Source organism: Benincasa hispida, chromosome 10, assembly GCF_009727055.1.
Source record: "Benincasa hispida cultivar B227 chromosome 10, ASM972705v1, whole genome shotgun sequence".
Taxonomy (NCBI): Eukaryota; Viridiplantae; Streptophyta; class Magnoliopsida; order Cucurbitales; family Cucurbitaceae; genus Benincasa; species Benincasa hispida.
This window is the reverse complement of record NC_052358.1, coordinates 16488067-16508111: the sequence shown is the minus strand read 5'-3', so window position 1 is coordinate 16508111 and position 20045 is coordinate 16488067. Positions and strand designations below refer to the sequence as shown.

Sequence of the window (20045 nt, the reverse complement as noted above, 5' to 3'; positions counted from 1 at the left end):
AAATATAATATGATTATATTTATTAATTAAATTAATTGATTAATTATTTGATAATTAACCGATTAATCCACGTTCGGACGTGGGAAGTGGGGTGCGAAGGTTATGGTAACCGGTGGGTTAAAGTTATGAAAATCATTTTCATTTTATTAATTATTCAATCGTGAATTCGTATCGTCCGCGCCCAAAAAGAATCCGTTAAAGAGCGATCGCGAGAGCCTATACAATAGAAGCTCGTTCATCTAAACGATCGTTTACTTCACGCGTTCTCTAAACGATCGTATACATCTTTTCTAAACGATCGTTCAGTTTTTCCTAAACGATCGTGTAGCTCTACTATATGATCAGCATTTCTGCTATACGATAGCAGAGTTCATCTCCCACTTGCTTATCGTCTACACAATGTCTTCTCCTCCATCCTCTATTAAACTCACCAGAGCCCACTCTTTGGGTTTTTTACGCCGAGGATACCTGGGTTTCTCTTGTGGTGGTGTCGTCCCCGTGGCATTGTTCGTGTACGCTGTGTTCGTGTTGTTGCCGACAGACTTGTCGGGTGCTGGTAGATCGGTGGGAGGTTTTCCGCTGCTGAGGGTTCAGACATACGAAGATAGTCTTCATCTAGTATGAACCCTTTCCTTGTTAATGTTTGTATTATGAGCATGCCGATAATGAGTTTTATATGCATAACTGTATGTATGGAATGTATGTCGTTTGTGTTTCGGTCACTGTGAAATCGGAGCGATCTAAACCTGCTCATGGAACTCTCGGTATGAGATCCTTCACATGTACCATTAGAGCTTCAAGTTACAGGTGTTAGGATTGATCCCCTAAATCTCGTAGGGCCTTGTAGTTTGTAAATACTTGTATGAACGAACGTTCTGTGATTAATAATATATGATATTTTATTCACTTATGTCTATGAAATATATGATATTTTAGTTGTATCGATCACAAACCAATAAACTAAGATCCATGGTTATCGTTGTAACTTAAACATGTATGTGGAGACATACAAGTGGATCATGTTTAAGTGATAACCTAAATAGTTTGTAGTATATGGATAAGGTTGGGTACCTTATCCTAGTGACACTACGAGTATGGCCCACTTTGTAGGTGTTACAAATATTGTAAAGTACTACAAATGATTTGATCCTGATCATTCATGTATTAGACATGCGAGCGAGGATATTCCATACAAAGGAGTTTGTATAAGATCGGACCACGAAATGTTTAGTCTTGTTATATAACGCCATTCATAATTGAGACTTTCATTTCACTAGGATGACTATAGGTAACATGATCTTAATCTTGATTGAGATGTGAACTCTTGCTTATGAGGGCGGTAGGGTGAGAGGGTCAAATCGCCGACTCAACAAGCCTACCATTTTGGGGATTCATCTAATTGAGGAGCTGGGAACTCAGCTACATAAGAAGGAATTCACTCCTTCCCCAAAGCAGGGGTAAGTAGATAAATAGCTCCCTTAAGGGTTAATTCCAGGTCTTGAACAATGTGGCGTCACACCCTCTCTTAGTCAAAAAGGGGTTTAGTCATGTGGGACTATGATGGATCAGTGATATTTAAGAAGTTAGATGTAACTACAGGGACAAAGCGGTAATTTGGCCCAGTTGTACTTACGAGCGATTAGTGAAGGGTCATCGTACTGTTGATTAGTTATATCCAATGGATACAGAAATATATCTGTAGCGCGAAGAGTGAAATTGTCGGTCTTTAGTGGAGTACCCGACAGTTAACGGATGGTGGATAATGTGATTAAAGAGTTTAATCAGTTATTCATGTACCGTTGAAGCTTCAAACTACAAGTCCATATGGTCCCCTTGGAAGCTTAATGGATTTAAGTTGAGAATCAGTTTTTGAGTTAATTTGTAATGTTCAAATTAACAAGAATGAATTTGATTAAATTCGATATAATTAAATTAATTCAATTACATAGGATATAATTGATATAATATATTTGATACATTATTGTTTGATTGGAGGAATAAATATTTGAATATGATTCAAATATATTTTTTATGAATTAGATTCATAGTTATTAAATTTAATATAAATATGATTTACATTAAATGTCATAAAATAGAGAAAAAGAACTATGGTTTATATATTGTATATGATGCAATATTAAAACTATAGGTTATAAATATAATATGATAATTTAGTTATCATATTTATTTATAATTTATTAATTATTTGATAATTAACCAATTTTCTCTTAACCACCCTTAGTGCGGTATTTATTTAGTTTTATGGCAAATTGGGAAAATGAAATTGTTTAATTTATCCAAGGACAATGTGAACGAAGAGACAAGAATTAACAATCGAGTTCAGCTGAGACTATACGAATCTATCTACAGTCGAGAGACTTGTCTATCATAGAACTTATTACGTTATAGATAGTGTTGTGTCTACTCGATCGTCTTCCTCTCCAAACTCCACTCCAAAACTTCCTAACCAAATTAACCAGAGCCCACCACTCATGGATTCTCACACCGAGGATACCAAGGTCCCAAATGGTAGTGTCCTGTTTGGTTCGAGGATCGAGTTTGTTGTTTGTTTGCTTGTTTGAGGGGAGTGTTTGTGACTTGTTCGAAGCATTCATGAACAAGTTAGATCAAGGGATTACTTGAAGAACGATCTTCAAAGGTATAGTCTCTTGATCCCTTTGTTTTATTTCAAAGCATGTTGTAATTTAAGGTTTATGCATAATCTGTTTTTGTATGACTGTAAATGTATGTGTTCAATCACAATGGGATTTAAAGCCGATGTCCCCAGCTCAAAGGATTCTTGCAACGGAGTTCCTTCAACAGATCCATGAGGTCCCCTCAGTAGCTCAACAAGATTTAATGAGAATCAGTTTTTGGATTAATTTGAATTGTTCAAATTAATTGAAGGATTTAATTAGATATGATATAATAATTTATTTTAATTTTATGAATATAATTACTATAGTGTATTTTACATTTAAATTTATTATTTTATGAGGAATATAATTTGAATAAGATTAAAATATTAAATTATAATGTTGTTTTTTGATTATTTAATATAAATGTGATTTATATTAAAAGTCATTAGTGAGAGAAAAGAAACTATAGGTTATATTGTATATGATACAATATTAAAACTATAGGTTATATGTTATATTTGATATAACATATAGTTTAATATATTTTTTATGATAAGGTAGTTTTCATATTAATATATATTAAATTATTTATTAAATAAATAAATTATTATTTTTATTTAATTAATTTTGAATTGATTAATGGGAGGACTCCCTCCCCCTTAATTCTCTCCACATCATGTAAGTGGGAGGTTGGTTCCTAATTCTCTTCTTCTTCTTCATGCAAAAGAGAAAGAGAGAATCAACACATAGAAGAGTTATGTGAAAAACCAAATTTTTTCTCTCTCCTCTCAATCTCCCTTCCCTCACCAAAATAGTCAGAACCCACTCCTGCGTTCTCACCTGAGAATATTGAGGTTGTGTTCGTGGTAGTGTTCGATTGGAGATCGAGGTTTCCAATCGAAGAAACGTTCTTCAAAAGGTAAGAGTTTTCTAACACAATTTAATTTTATGTAATTTCGTTATTAGCATGCTGTAATTATTGTAAAATTATGACTTCTGTAAAATTATGCTCAAGGAACTCCCAATTTTTATCAAAAGTGTTTAAATAAAATTGAGTTCTTTTAAAAAAATATATTTTTTTTCAAGTCAATCTAAACGGACCTTTAATTTTTTGAAGCCAACCAAAGTTGGAAACCAAAGAATAATTGGGGTCTTATGCTCCTCCCTTGGAGTTTTATAGTGTGTTTGATTTAGCTTTTCAGATGTTTAATTTTGAAAATAAGTCATTTTGGAAAAAATTAAGGTTTTAGTCAACCACTTAAAATGGATTTTGAAACACTTTCAAATATATTTTAAATAGTTTTTATGAAAAGAGTTTAAATTAAAAACAACTCTTTTGAGAATATTTTTTTCTCCGGTGAATCCAAATAGACCCTTAGGATGTGTTTGGCTACAATAAATACCATTTTATAATCTCTAATTAGTTATACTCAACACTATTTTAAAACCATATTCGCTACACTAATAGAGAAGTGTAGCGAGTGTTCCCAAAAGACATTGGGACTAGTGCCATTGGTAAATTCCAACTTTTGTTCCAGTCCAAAATATCAAGGAAGAGAGCTTCAGGCAAAGAGAGATGGAACTCCGCATCAAAGGTGACCATGTCGTTGTTTGGTTTGAGCTTTTGCCCTGCTAACAATTTGCTATAGTTTTTACTATTTTACATTCATCATTTTTTTTATTATTTGCTACAATGTTTACTATTTCCTTCTCAAATTAAAATAGTTTACACTTCGAACACATACTATTATAATCCAAACTAAAATAATTTATACCCAAACACAAATTATTATAAACTAATTATAATAACCTATGGTTATAATAATCAACTCATTGCTTCAGAAACCCCGTTAATTATTATTGAGGGGTTAAATGGTAGTCATATTCTCTTTAATTTTGAAACAAATCATTTAAAAAAAAATAAAATGTTTGACAACTACTCAAATCATCTACATAGACCAAAATTCAATTATCTAGCTTCTCGAGACACTTGCTACAAAAAGAAAAGAAAAGAAAAAGGGAAATCTTAAACTAAACGAGCCATAATAATATACTTGTTCTATCTCCTCTGGAAATTGATGAGCTTGACGGAGACTGCAAAGACGGTAAAGAAAAGGAGGCTGAAGGCAAGGAGAACGACAACGGAAACTCCGATCATACCATCGCCACCATATCCTAAGCTTACTTCTAAGTATTGTTTCACAGTGCCCTCAAAGCCTGGTCCCATAATAATGGTTTCTACATCACCAAGCTGTGACGTTATAATACCCCTCAATGTCCATGAAATTGGGCAGATGTAGTAGAACCAAATCCACCATCCTGGAATATTCTGATAACATGTGAAATTCAAAATTAATTAATACCACATAATGCTTAAAATATATGCATATTTATAACTATGTTAAATTATACGTATCAACTTCTAAACAGCTTTCTAGATTAAACAGTTATATTCCGTCCCAAAATCTGCTCTATTATTAGATTTGTAAACTTCGAATAACTTTATGTCTCAATATGCTTTTGACAAATTCAAAATTTTAAGAAATTAATTGCTTTTTTAGATTTATGTCCAATAAAATACTAAAATTTCAATTTAGATTCTATGGATGTTGCACTCTTACATGGTCAAAATCAACGTAATTAAGATCCGTTTCATAACCATTTGGTTTTTGAGATTTTTAAAATTAAACCTACAAACACCATCTCTAGGTTTCTTGTTTTGTTATCTACTTTCTACCAATATTTATAAAAATTAATCCATAATTTGAAAACTAAAAAAATAGTTTTTAAAAATTTAATTTTTTTTTTTAGAATTTAACTAAAAATTCAACATGCAAATCGTGATGAGGGAATATAGATTTAATTTTCAAAAGTAAAAAATAAAAAAATAAAATGATTACTAATTTTATACTTTTCATCTCACATGAGGCAGTCAAAATAATGTTTCTAACACAAAAAGAATGAAAAGTTTTGAGATTGGTTTTTTAAATAGTAAAAAATGTTTTTAACTTTTTAAAAATACTTTTGAAGATTTTTATAATATTTGGTCAAATAACCATTTAAAAGTGTTTTTGAGAGTAATGCTTGTAGAAGAAGTTTTAAACTTACTGGTTTTGGAACAAGAAAGCCAGAGAGTAGATTCCATAAAGAGTAGAATGCTGAAGAAACAACGGCTGCCATATGTTGTGAAGGAGTGAGGCCAACCGTCATCATACCATAAAAGGTGAAATAGGTGAAGGTGAGGAACATGAAGAGGTGATAAAGAAGGAATTTTCCTGCAAATTTTGAAACATAATGTAATCTCTTAACAAATAAATGTAGAATAAAGCACAAAGGTAAAGTATTAAATCTAATAAACTTACTAAAATTTCTTTCAAAGTTAACCATTAAATATGTGATGACACCAAACATTATGGTCTGTGCAGCAATGTATGGAACCTCCACTAAACCCTGTTGGGGAATAAACAACAGATTAAAAGTTGATTAGTATTCAATTATTTGAATATACAAATAAATAAATAAATAAATAAATATTATACCACATAATTAATTAAAATTAATTACCTGTGCAAATGCATAAGCGATTGGAGAATACATTCCTGCTGCTTTCTCTCGATAAAATACTGTTCTCTCAATCGAAACAATTGGTTGTACGGAGGAAGCATTATTTACTCCAAGGAACAAACATGCTGAGAACAGAGCTCCCATAACAACCATCAGCTCTTGAGTTGAATTCCTTTCAAATATTCAAAAGATTGATTTAATAAAAAAAGAATACTAAAAAATGGGGGAAATACTTCGTAGTCTCTAAAAATTGTATGAAATAAGAAAGAGATATTTACCTTTTCATACCAACATCCCAAAACACAGAACCAAATATTAGTGCACTTATGAAGGTGAAACATAATCTCATGACATTATATTGGGGACTCCTCCAATAAACAAGCCATTGCTTCCAAAGGCAAATACGAAATTGGGATAATGTGTCTTGTGAGTAGGTGGAATCAAACTTCAATGCTTCTCCACCACTTGGTGGAACACTAAATTGCTTGATGGATTCTTCAACATTCCTACACAAAACAAAAATTTTCAAAACATGATCGTAATGTTAAAAACTTATAATTAAAAAGGAAAAAAAACTAAATTACATGTTTAGTCCTAAATATTCAATTTTGTACCTAAAATATATCTCTAATAAATTCAAAATTCTTAAAAATTCATCGATTTATTAGATATGAAATTAAGAGCCCGTTTAGATTTATTTGAGAAAAAGAATGTTTTTCAAAAAACTCATTTTTATTTAAACATTTCAATAAAAACTAATTAAAATATATTGGAAAAGTTATTTTAAGTGGTTGTCAAACATTCTAATTTTTTTTTCAAATGATTTATTTTTTAAATTAAATATTCGAAAATATATTCCAAATTCACCCTAAGTTATGTTTGTTGAAACTTTAAATTTCTAAGTTTATAAAATTAAAAGTTGAAGAACCAAATAAATTGAAATTGAAATGTTAAAATTGGGGACTAAATATGTAATTTAATTAAAAATGGTAGGCCAAAATATCACTAGACTATAATATAACAACACCTGAATTGATCAGAGTTTCTATATATGTCGGCGAAATCTCTTCCAATTCTCTGTTCAGCAGCAGGCGTCGTAACCTCAAGCATCCAAGTAGCTGGATTGTAATCATTTGGTATTGGAGATACTCCATTAATTCCCTATAATAATGCTAAAATTAATCATTATATTTTGCTATATATCATACTCAAATTTTTATATGGTTTTGATATAGTTTTACCTCAAAATAGTCTATCATTATCTGTGAATGTCTTCCTAACTTTCCCCCATATATAACTCGCCCCCCTCGTTTCATAAGAAGTAACTGCACAAAAAGGTTAAAGTAATAAAATCATTAAGAATGGATATGATATTTCTCAATTAAGAAAATCTATTCAATTAGACTGTCATAATCTATATGCAACCAATGATTATTATGAGAGCTTAGAACAAGGTTTAGTGTCAAACCTCATCGAATGCTTCAAATATGTCGATACTAGGTTGATGAATGGTACAAACAACAGTTCTTCCAGTATCAACTGTATTACGAACGGTTCTCATTACAATGGCGGCGGCTCGAGCATCAAGTCCAGAAGTAGGTTCATCCATAAAGATGATGGAAGGATTTGCAACAAGCTCCACTGCAATTGTTAGGCGTTTTCTCTGTTCTGTTGATAAACCAGTACTACCTGGCATACCAACCAATGCATGCCTAAGAGTATCAAGCTCCACTAAATTCATTACTTCTTCAACAAACTCCTGAAAAGATGCATTAGAAATATAAGATCCCATATTTAATTTGTAGTCCAGGATTCACTCAAGCTTTTTTTTACTGATGAAAGTAAAAATAATTACCCGTCGTTTCTCTTTGATGATATCTTTTGGAAGACGTAGAGAGGATGAAAATTGAAGGCTTTCCTCAACAGTGACTTGAGGAGAATGAATATCATTTTGCTCTACGTAGCCAGAAATTCTAGCAAAAGTACGTTGTTCTTTTGGAAAACCTGATATTTTAATTTCACCTTCAATGTATCCACCTGTTTTTCTTCCAGCAAGAACATCCATCAATGTGGTTTTTCCTGCTCCGCTTGACCCAACTAATGCTGTAAGAACCCCGGGTGAAAATACACCACTCACATTTGATAATAGTTGCAACTTCTTTTCTGGTATTCCTTGCTGCTTCATTTCCTGAGAATAAATTTGATACAGTCTTCTTCTTATTATCTTTTAAATGCATGTATTATATAAATCACGAGTTGGATATATAGATGTGAATAAGAAATTTAAAGAGGAAAAAATTCATTTACACCCTTAAACTATTAAGGGTTGCAATTAATTTCGTATGTAAATCAATTTACCATTAGAATTTTGTTTAAAAAAATTTCATGCATAATTTGCACACATATATAAGACTTCATATTAATATAAAATAAGAAAAAACATGTATAAGACTTCATATTAATATAAAATAAGAGAAAAACACGAACATCAAAGAGATAATAGTGATTTTTCATTAAATATTAATATTTTTCATATGCTTCTCTTACTCTTTTTTTGTTTTTTTTGCTACTTGTGGAATTTTTGGAGAAGTTATGTACGTGAATTTGAGTTCATTTTAAATAGAGTTACTATAAATCACTACCAAATTGTCTAAATTGATCCATTAAGGATTTTAATTAACACAATTTCTAAAATTTAGGGATAAATTTATATTTGTAGCTAACCTTTGGAGTATCAACAAAATAATTGACATTGTGAAAAGTCATTGTTAATGGTTGGAATGGAAGAATCATTCCCTTTTCCCTTCTTTCATTTGGTTCTGGATCTTGTTTTGCACCTGCAGATTTCAAGAGTAATAAGTATTAGAAATATGAAAAGGAAGATTAATTCACGAGGCCAACATACATGAGAAGAGAATTAATAACTGACCTATATTGTTTGTATTAGAATCAGCTTCTGAGGTATCAGTTGGGATTATAGTTTGAGCTTTTCTTATCGCTGTTGAGAATGAAAATACAAAGAACATTAACATTTTGATGATATATATGTGTATTTATCATATTAATACTCATTACTTGATTAATAAAAATAATTTCCTTGAAAAAAAAATGTTATTTACTTACGGTGGAGTTTAGATAAGGCCAAAGTCACCAAACTATTGAAAAGAATAGCATAGATCAAAATTACACCAACACCCAGCCAGTACCAATTATCAGTACTAGGCATGTTATGTGAATGGAGAACATTGTATCCAACGGTTCCATTTCCAATACTAGATTTCTGCAAACATCAAAAAACCATTATTCATAAAATAAACAATTATATATAAAAGAAGCAACAAGTATATAGCACAGATACAACAATATCTCATTAAAATATACATTTTATAAAATTATATATCATTCTTAAATTAGAAAGAAAAATTAAACTCAATAAGTTTATGCATTGGTAAATGTTTAAAAAATAGATTGATGTATTTCGCTGTTAAAATTTATTATTCTATCATATATGAACTTAGTATACTTAAACAAGTGTTCGATGTATATCTAATAAATGTTTGATTTTATACAATTAGTGTTTAAGTTTGATCCATCTTGCTCTAATAGGCTAGCCAAACTAAACTATTTATATTTTTAAAAATAAGGGGTTATTTGAGCTTATAACTTCATGTGGATGGAGTGGGCTATTATAGTCCATTTCATATTTGGGGCTTCAATTATAATTAGAAACATAATAGTTGGTGTTTCCAATTATAATAGTTGGTATAGTCTATAAATAACTACAATACTACTATTTCAAATCCTTATTTGTCACAATATCTACCATTTCCTATTCATCTTTTCTTCTCCTCTTTGTTATAATATTTAAAATAGTCTGTACTTCAAACACAGTCTATTATAATTTAAGATTATTATAACTCATAAACTATAATAATTTGACTGTAGCAATCAACTCAGTATTCCAAACGTCTCTAAAGGATTGTTTCTCAAGGTTACACATCTTAGGAAAGGTACTAACGAAAAAAAGAAGAAAAAATATGACGTCCATACCTCCATCCACCTAGTGGCAGTAAACTCGTTGACAGAAATAGCACGTTGTCCATAAGATAGTGGGGACACCCAAAAAGCCCATGACCACCATGGCTTAATCATATCTATACAATATGATATCCAAATTAGGATTGTATAGTCGATAACCATTTAAGCAATACACAAGAGAAAAAAACAAATGTAAATTTACCTTTTGGTATGATAAATCCACCCAATAAAAATATAACTAACAAGGCTGCTGAACCAAATGTGTTGGCAATTACCATATCCCTGGCTATAGCTGCCATCACACGAAAAAGACCAATAGCCATTTGATGAACTGAAAAGAGTAGGAACATGAAGCGAAAAAACCTGAATCATTTTAAAAGTAGGCTAATGATCAATAATAGAAGGAAAATTAGGGAAAATTTGCTAATGCTACCTTAGTACACCTACCATTCTCATTCATTATTTGACACATTGTTAAATGATTTGTAGACCCTAAATAATTATTAAATGTTATATTTGTGATAAAAAATGATGAAAATTTTCAAATTACCATAATACTAAAAATTTTCTAATGGAAAAAGCAAATAAATATGAGATTACCTTCCAGCACTGGGAGCAAACCCAACAGTATAATATACAACACAAGACCACACGACGGCTTCAAGTACAGAATAAGGCACACGCAAAATCCAGCTACTAATGGACCACGCCCAAGAAGGGTGAAACAAATTATCTCTTTGCTTGTAAAAAACGGGCAATCGAGATATCATAAGAGGTAATTCTGAAAATCCATTAAACATCATATGGATTAATCCAAAAAACAGGCAAGATAGATAGAGATTGCCATTGATTTCGTCCGTGGGATGTATTCTTGTTCGTAAGAACATTGTGCAGGTAACAAATCCAACAAATGCAACCTACATAAGTTATGAATGGAAATAATGAGTTAGAAAAAAAAAGGGAAAAATACATTTTTTGTGTCTAGGTTTTAGTTCTAGTCTTACATATTTTGTTTTTATGTTTTGAGTTTGGTTTTTCAATTTTTGAAAACATTATAATTTTATTCCTGAGATTTGATAATTTTATTCCTGAGATTTGAATTTTGTTTCAACTTAACTAGTCTTTAAGGTTTCAATATTTACACTTTTAAACTTCAATGTTTCATTAAAACCCACTTTTGGTCACTGTTACTATTATCTATTAATTTAAACGAAAAAGAAGTATTTAGTGAAAATTGAGATTATGTAAATCTTTAAATTTTAGGGTCAAATTGAAACAAAAAAAAATTGGAATTTTAGGAGTAAAATTATAACAATTTGAAATTCATAGAGTAAATTGAAAAGACAAATCCAAAATTTAAAACTAAATATATGTAACCTTTTAAAATTTAAAGAACCCAAACAAACTAGAACCAAAACTTAAAAGAATAACAAAAAACATCTTTTTACTCGAAAGAAGAAAGAATAATGCCAAAACCAAACGTTCTAGAAACACCAAATGTTCTAAAAACATATATACCTGACATGTCCTAAAAATATAAAGAAAACTATGTCGCTTAATCAAAAGTAGTTCCCGAAAAAAGCAAGCTTTAAAGAGTTCACTCTTTGAAACAGCAAATTTTGTTTTAGCCAAAGCTGAGGGATGACTTAATGATTTATCATATTGAGGATTAAGAGCAGCCTCCAAAGACTTCCCAAATTGGGATTTCTTAAATGCTTCAGCGAATTCAGGAACAGAAATATATTTATATGGCTGAGAAGAATTAGCCCAATATTGTTCTTGGTCCTTTTTAGAAGTGACCTGTTTCATAAAAACAAGTTAGCTAATTATCAAATTAATAAATTGCAAGAAAATGTAAAATTTATTAGTTTAAAAGCATGATCATATATATAATACCTCTTGTAGAAAATCAGCAACTCCCTTACGAGGTGGTAATTTAAAACCTAATGATTCGAAAAAGCCCAACACCTCTTCTCGAGGTCCTTGATACACAATATAACCATCTGATAATAACACAAGATCATCAAACAGTTCAAATGTTTCCGGAGCTGGTTGTAAAAGAGCCATCAATACTGTAGCTTCCATTTGATGAACAAAATTTCTTAAACATTTCACAATTTGAAAAGTTGTTGAACTATCAAGTCCTGTAGATATCTCGTCCATAAAAAGGGTTTTTCTTGGCCCAACAATCATTTCCCCTGGCATCAAATCAAAGAAGTTTAATTTAGTAAACAATAATTGTCGAAGGGTTGAAATATAATGATATATCATAGTAAATCAAAGAAGTTTAATTTAGTAACATAATAATTGTCGAAGGGTTGAAATATAATGATATATCATAGTAAATAATGGGAGTGATTTTGAAAATGGTTAAAAAATCACTTTTATTTTGGAGAGTTGAAAATAGGTTTGAGAGTGATTTTTTGACGTTTTCAAAATCACTCTAAAACATATCATAAAAATACCTGAGGTAACTCTTTTTCTTTGACCACCAGAAACACCCCTGACCATGTCATTACCAACTAATGTCTCTGAGCATACATCAAGACCAAGTACTTTCAAAATATAGTCTGTTAAAACACTGTGCTTTTTACCACCAACAGATGATGCCTGAAAAAGAAAAAGTGAGCTAACTCAGCAATAATTGATGTGTAATTTTTCTAACAGTAATTGATATGTAGTTTTTCCATTGAGATTGCCGATGCTACATAAAATCAAATAATAACCTTCATAAATGCATCAATATCTGGACTAGGTCGTATTTTCCTTTCTTTTTCTACGTGTGCCAGCTCTTTTATATAATCTACAACAGGAGAGAAAAAATCAAACTTAAACGTATAGTTAAATTCATTTTGGTTTTATTAAGGGTGAGTATGATAAATAAAAAATTGAGTTGACTGATAAGACTGACTGAATCGAAGGTAGTCGATCAAAGATGAGAAAGGGTTCGGTCAAATGGATTTGGGAAAATCCAAACCCACAATTCTTAATCAAATCTAAAGAATAAAACTGACCAACTCATCAGCCGGTGCACACCCTAGTTACCATGATTATGTTGGTCTAGACAAACCTGAGAAGCCTTCGCTTGCACCTTGGCATCTAGCGGCAAAGTCCAAAGTTTCACGTACGGTCAATTCTGCCAGATGATTATCTGATTGACTGATGTATGCAGAGGTTCTTTGAACGCAAAACTCCTTAAGATGATGTCCATTATAAGTAATGTTGCCAATTTTCTAAAAGAATGGAAAAAATCAATGTGTGGTTTAAGTTAATTATATATAATAATTAAAAAGAAAAATTAAGGCTATCAGAAATTAATTCAATATTTTTTAAAATAAAGATATATAAATACTTCCATTTTCTATAAAGAAATTCAGATAAGAGAATAAAAATAAGGAACAATTGCACATATAGCAATCAAGTCCATGTTATTAACACATATAGTATAATGCAAAAAAATTGTACATATAGCAAAATTTAGATAGTCTATTAGTGATAGACCACATCATTGGTAGAAGTCTATTAGTGATAGACTGTATAATTGATAGACTTTACTGTATTTGCAATTTTTTTAAAAATATTGTTATACACTTAGTTATTATCACTAAAAATGATATCTATTGAAATTATCTTAAAATTAAACTCATACTTTCATTTCTTTTAAGCCAAAACTTTGATATTATTTTTTTAAAATTGTGTAACGTTTATATAGTTAGATTTTTTTAAAAGAATAATATACAACATTGAAAATTTTATTTTCAAAAAGGAAGAGAGAATAATGAATTGTAAGTTTATTTTAAGACTATATACAAGAAACTTTTTTTTCTGTTTGTAATGAATTAATTTTAAATTTTGTACTTAAAAAATATTTAGAGACATTTGAGGCACTGAATTGATTATTATAGTCGATAAATTGTAATAGTTTTTGTTTAGAATGATGACTATTTTAATCTTAATAAAAATAGTAAATATTATAAAAAAAAAGGATAATAAATAGAAAATAATAAACACCATTAGAATTTTGAAAAAGTTAGATAAGTTTTCTATGGTTAAGGATTCAATAATTCTAAACCAACCAGAAATACCAAAAAATAATAATAAAACCCCCAACTAGAAAAAGGTTTAGCCTCGTGTACAATAAATACAAAGTACTTACCTTTAAGTTTCTATCAAGTTTGCCCGCAAGGGCTTGAAGCAAGGTGGATCTTCCTGAACCTGGTGGCCCCAAGAGCAATGTCATCCTGAAATCTCACAAAACCTTTTTAATCATGTTTCTGGTGAAAGCTATATTTATGAATCATCCATTAAAATAAATAAATAAATTGCAAGTTTAATCTGTAAAATTTTATATGTACGTCTATTTAATTTTTGTAAACTTTTAAAAGTTTTTAATAATTTTTAAAATTTCGATTTTGGGTCTAATAAATCTTGAATCCAATAAAAATTTTAAATAAATAATGAATTGATTTATTATATATAAATGGGTATACATCAAGTGATTTTGCCTTTCTGATGCTGTCTTTTTCAACATCGTTTTTTCAAATAAAAAAAGCGGAAACTACTAGTTCAATTTTGATCTTGTTACTAACCGATTAGAAAGTAAATTTTTGTGAAATCTCGTTTATACTAAAAGTAATATCTCTTTATTAAATGAAAAACTAATGAATTATTGGTAGCTTAAAATCAGTGCCACAGTTTAAAATGTGACAAATATTTGTAAACTTAAAAAGTGTATAATCTATATTGTGTTTGATAGATTATTGGCGAATTCCATTTTTTTAGAAAAATTAATTTATTTATTAGATTATAAATTATAAATTTATGTCAAATGGAACTCTATATCTAAGAAATAAAAAAATTTAAAAATAAAATATGAAGTCAATAGGAATATAGTTCAACTATCGTAAATTTATATTATCAATTTTAGAGGTCGTGATAAAAATTAAAATTTAAAATTTATGGACTAAATTTATGATTTTAAAACTTCGTGACAAAATGACACAAAGTTTCGAGTTTAGCAATTAAATTTGCAATGGTTAAATTAAACTATTATAAACTCTTATCTTACCTTCCAGGTTTGATGATGCCACTAATGTCGTTCAAAATTGTTAGTGGATATCTTTTGCATTTCATAATTCTCAAACTCATAAGTATATTCTGCATAAACAGTAAATTAATCAGAGAAAGCATATACTAGAAAAAATAAAAGGCTAAATTCTAAAAAATGTCCTTAAAACTTTATATTTTTTATAAAAAAATGTTCATGAAGTTTTAAAAGTATCAAAAATACTTTAAACTTTTAAAATGAGTTAAAAAAAATATCTTTACCGTAGAAATTGTTAAAGTTTTATTTCAAAAATATTCATAGACTTTCAAAAGTTTCAAAAATACGTTTGACTTAATAAAAGTTTTAAAAATACCTCTACCATTAGTATTTGAATGGAAGCCGTCAATTCCTCGTGAGAAAAATAACTTTAAAAATTAGAATAAAAAGTTTAAAAAATGCTAATGGTGATTAATTTATTTGAAATTCTCTTCAGTTCAAAAGAATCAATGTGAAAACAAATTATATAAATATCCTCAATTTTTCACATAGATAGTCTGATATTTATGTTACCTGTTCAATTCTTAGCTTACACCAAATTTCTTAACAACCAAAATAAAAACATAAATTTTAAGGTAAAACATAAAATCCTTCAAAATTTCACAAAATTCCAAAATAAAACTCTCCTCTTAAAATATACCATAATGATAAATAGGCAAATAAAAAAAGTATTTGGTTATTAACACACAAATAATTTTGTTAAAGTATGCAAGTCTCAAAATTATTTGGTATTTTATTTTAGATAAACAAGTGTCAAATAGTTAACAAAAAGGGGAGTAAGAGTGTATTGAAGAAGGGAGGGGAGAAAAAATGGAAAATAGAGAGGTAAGACGATATTAACTGTTTCTGTTCATTTAACAAGGGTTTTTAATGTTTTAAAGTTTAAGGGTATTTTTAAAAGTTCAGGGGTATTTTTGAAACAAATCTTTAATGATTTTCATCCAAAACTAGCGGTAAAAATATTTTTGAACTCATTTGGAAGTTTAGAAGTATTTTGAAAATTTTGAAACTTTAGGAGTATTTTTACATTTTTTATAATCTAACCAAAATAAAATACAAATTGATATACATATTTATTCAGCCGGTGTCCAAAGATTAAAGAAAATTGGTTAAAAAAAAAGGGAAAAGAAAAGAACCGTACCTCAATTGCGTCGTGTGAATAATTTATTAAAGTAGGCAAAGTTCTGGAACCGATTTGGACATCGGCTGAAACCGTCAAATTCTGAAATCTAACTTCAATCTTCGGAATCACCACTCCAGCTCTACGGTGGAAAGAGGAAACATGTTACAAAAGACTAGTCGTCAGTAACAAAACTTGATCGAATGATTAAATTTCATATCCCAACATGTTGTTTAAGAAAAAAGAAAGAGAAAAAACGACGAAACAAAACAAAAAATAATATCACCCAAATACCATTTAGAACATTTTGAAGTCTAAAGTTAATATGTGTGAATTATAAATCTCTATATGAGACGAGCGCTATAAAGATGATTTCTCGATAAGAGGAGGAGGACAGAGTTTATAGGAAAAACAGACGCACACCTCTATCCAATTAAAAGCTGCCATATGGCAAGGTAGAGGAAAAGCATGGACACAAACTTATTGCTTTCAATGGTGAATACAAACTTCAAATTGGATAAGTCAAACACCCCTCAAGTAGTTAGGATATGAATATTGATGGGACTAGTAGTCAGTAAAAGTATGAATTTAATAAATGATTTGAAGAGGAGTTTTCTGATATTGATTGGGCTAGTAGTTAGTAAAAGTATGAATTTAAAAAATGACTTGAAGAGGGGTTTTTTTAACACCAAAATATTATATGGTGAGGCTGATCAAAATAAGGTTTTAACACCTTAATATAGACTCCCAATTGGTCATCAAACTTAAATTTAGTATTGAACATTAGTGTCGTTATGATCAAACTCTATATTGTATATAAATTATTTTATGTTAAATAAAAATTTAAGAAAATAACTTTTCTAACATGTTATTATTAGATCATACGATCTAATCCAATTAATATAGATTTCTATTTATTAAGTCTTTAGACGATGTAATTAATATCAAATAAGCTTGAGTTTTTGGTCCAGGGATAATTTACATATGTATGGACAGAAGATTTGCTAACTTGAAGAAAACTGAAACTGACAAGCAGCTCAAATAGAAAATAATAAGAATAAAAAAGAACGATTCATCTCCGCTTCAAAACTGAACGTCAAGTAAGGCGCTAAAAACCTATCGCAAATGCGCGAATCATGTTCATCAATTAGGTTTTCAATTACCACGAATTTATGAGGCTTTTTCTAATCTCACAAGCGATCATGAGAGATAATCAACAAAAATAAAAACTAATGAAATTAACCATCTAATAAAAAGTTGATTATAATCAGAAAGAATAATATCAACAATAACGATTCTCACCTATCGAGACGCTCTTTAATTCCAGAAAGCAACTTGAAATTATCTTGATCATCAGTCGCCAATGCCTTCTTGACAACAAGTTCTCGTTTATTCTTATCGAGTTTCCGGACGTCAATCGTTTCGGTTGTGATAGCTCCATCGCTATCGGAGGAAGAGATTTCCGACGGAGATCGCGTCAACAATGCGAAGTTAGATTGTTTCTGAGACGGTAATCTCTCAATCGCCGCCCATAAAAGCTCCCGCTCGTCATTCGCTACTACTTCGGCATTGGACGGCCGAGAAAACGACGGATCGATCGCATTGATCTCCAATTCGAAATACTCGCTTCCATTGGAAGCCGCCATTGCTGAAACAAAGCACAGCGGGAAGAAGAGGAGGAACTGAAAAATATGGCGTAGTGATAAAGTTAAAATAAAATGTTAAAACGCTATTTAGTTCAAATCTTCGCGGATCTTTGTGGAAGAGATAAAGTGAAGGACGACGAAGAGTTTGTTGCAAATGCCGCGAATTAAGAAGCTCATGAAATTACGCAATTACCCCTTCGTGCAAGCTTTTTTGCGTTGTCAGCCATCCACTAGTTGACACGTGTAATTAGTAACACAGCAAATTTCTCCTGCCCGTGTTAGGAAGATTTTTCTTTTCTTTTCTTTTTTCGAAAAGTAAATATTGGAGATGTTTTAGGAAATTGTGATATATTGTTTTTCGGAAAATAACAAAATGACGTTTACGTGTAAATGTATTAAAAGCTATCTTTTCATATTTAAATTACATTTAACAATTTTTAATATTTAGTATAAAATAATCAATTTATTTTATTTTTGCATAGGATGATCAATTTAATTTTTATTTGATTTTTTCATATCACTTAGATTTGTTCGATATACATTCAATGATTTTTCTTAATCTAAAATTATTTTTAGTTACATTTAATGATTCTTTTCAACATTTTTAATTTGAAATTTCTCCCTAACAATTCATCATAATTGCTAACGCTCACTTGTTAACTATTTTGTTTTTTAAAACTAAGCTTATGAACATTACTTTCACCTTCGGATTTCTTCATCTATTTTTTACTTTAAAAAACCAAGTCAAATTTTGAGAACTAAAAAAAATAAAAAAGTTGTCTTTGTTTTTTTGAATTTGGCTAAGAATTCACCCATTGTAGAAATGTAAATCATTATAAGAAATGTGGATCAAATATGCTTAATTTGCAAAAACAAAAACAAAAAACCAACTGTTACCAAACGAGACCTAAAACATTGGTATGGAGTTAAATATAAAACATTTATTTTCAAAATTGTAATTAAACTGAAAATAAAATTTTGTCTTCTAATTGTTTTTTAAGTACAATAGGTAGGGGTATACATGGATTAAGTTGGATTATTGGATTTTTTAGGACAAACTCAAGAATTCAGGTCAACTTACACCCCGAATAATTTGAAGATTATCTCTTACCCAACCTTTAAAATTTTGAGTTTGGTTGAGTTATCATTTTTTTTTTATTAATTTAAAATACTAACATTTATTAGCAACACATGTCTAATAACTAAAATCTCATAAAACTCAAATGTTAATATCAAATATTCATGATATTTATTAGAAACTTTAAACAAACACAAACATTCCTAGAATATTAACATTAAAAATTCACAAATTCAATGGTCCTAAAAGTAATATATATTTTCTTATTAATATATATGTAATTCAAGTTGGGTTGGTCAACCGGAAAAAAAAAAGTATTCAACCCGAAATCCAACCTAACCCGAAAACAATAGAAAAAATTAAGCTCAACCCAATGACTCTTATAGTTTGGGTTGGATAGTACCAAGTTGTTCGGGTTGTCGAGTCATTTGAACACCCCTAACAATAAGGATAATGGCCCAGATTCAAACCATAAACTTCTTGGTTACTAACATATTTATATGTTGGTTGAGCTATGCTCGCTTTGATACATAATGTACTTGTTATAGGTGTATATAACATTGATTTTATTGTGTTTACACATTTTCCACTGAAAAAGAAGTACATGCAATCAAAATAACCGGAGTGTTGATGAACAAAATGATACTAATAATGTGGTCAACATAGAGATAAGAGAGAAAGAAGTAATACACAATATGTTAACCCAGTTTGGTATAATTTTACCTACATCTGGGGGGCTCAGAGCCCAATTAAAAAGAAGATAACAATATTCAAAAGGTTTACACAAAAGTTCACTTATCTGATAGAACTACTATCAAGTAATATAGTAAACCTTAGATAGGTATTTAGTTTTGGA

The 20045-nt window shown here is 29.8% G+C and overlaps 1 protein-coding gene across 3 annotated transcripts; it reads right to left on the bottom strand.

Annotated features, from left to right (window-relative positions):
• Positions 1 to 4478: 4478 nt before the first annotated feature.
• LOC120087713 (ABC transporter G family member 31) lies at positions 4479 to 18209 on the bottom strand. Of its 3 annotated transcripts, none has more exons than XM_039044586.1 (24): positions 17768 to 18209; positions 16487 to 16607; positions 15310 to 15398; positions 14398 to 14482; positions 13312 to 13474; positions 12968 to 13044; positions 12707 to 12851; positions 12138 to 12439; positions 11760 to 12041; positions 10842 to 11158; positions 10444 to 10604; positions 10254 to 10357; positions 9327 to 9483; positions 9133 to 9201; positions 8928 to 9040; positions 8059 to 8391; positions 7672 to 7962; positions 7445 to 7528; positions 7231 to 7364; positions 6482 to 6709; positions 6204 to 6375; positions 6002 to 6089; positions 5748 to 5914; positions 4479 to 4968 (listed from the first exon to the last, which is right to left on the bottom strand). In XM_039044586.1, the coding sequence occupies exons 1-24, from the start codon at positions 18109 to 18111 to the stop codon at positions 4699 to 4701; spliced, it is 4296 nt and encodes a 1431-aa protein (XP_038900514.1). In that variant the 5' UTR covers positions 18112 to 18209; the 3' UTR covers positions 4479 to 4698. The 3 variants fall into 3 exon arrangements, with proteins under 3 accessions (XP_038900514.1, XP_038900515.1, XP_038900516.1); XM_039044587.1 differs by lacking the exon at positions 17768 to 18209 and adding an exon at positions 16760 to 16829; XM_039044588.1 differs by lacking the exons at positions 4479 to 4968; positions 5748 to 5914; positions 6002 to 6089; positions 6204 to 6375 and having other exon boundaries at positions 6516 to 6709; positions 7231 to 7321.
• Positions 18210 to 20045: the final 1836 nt, after the last annotated feature.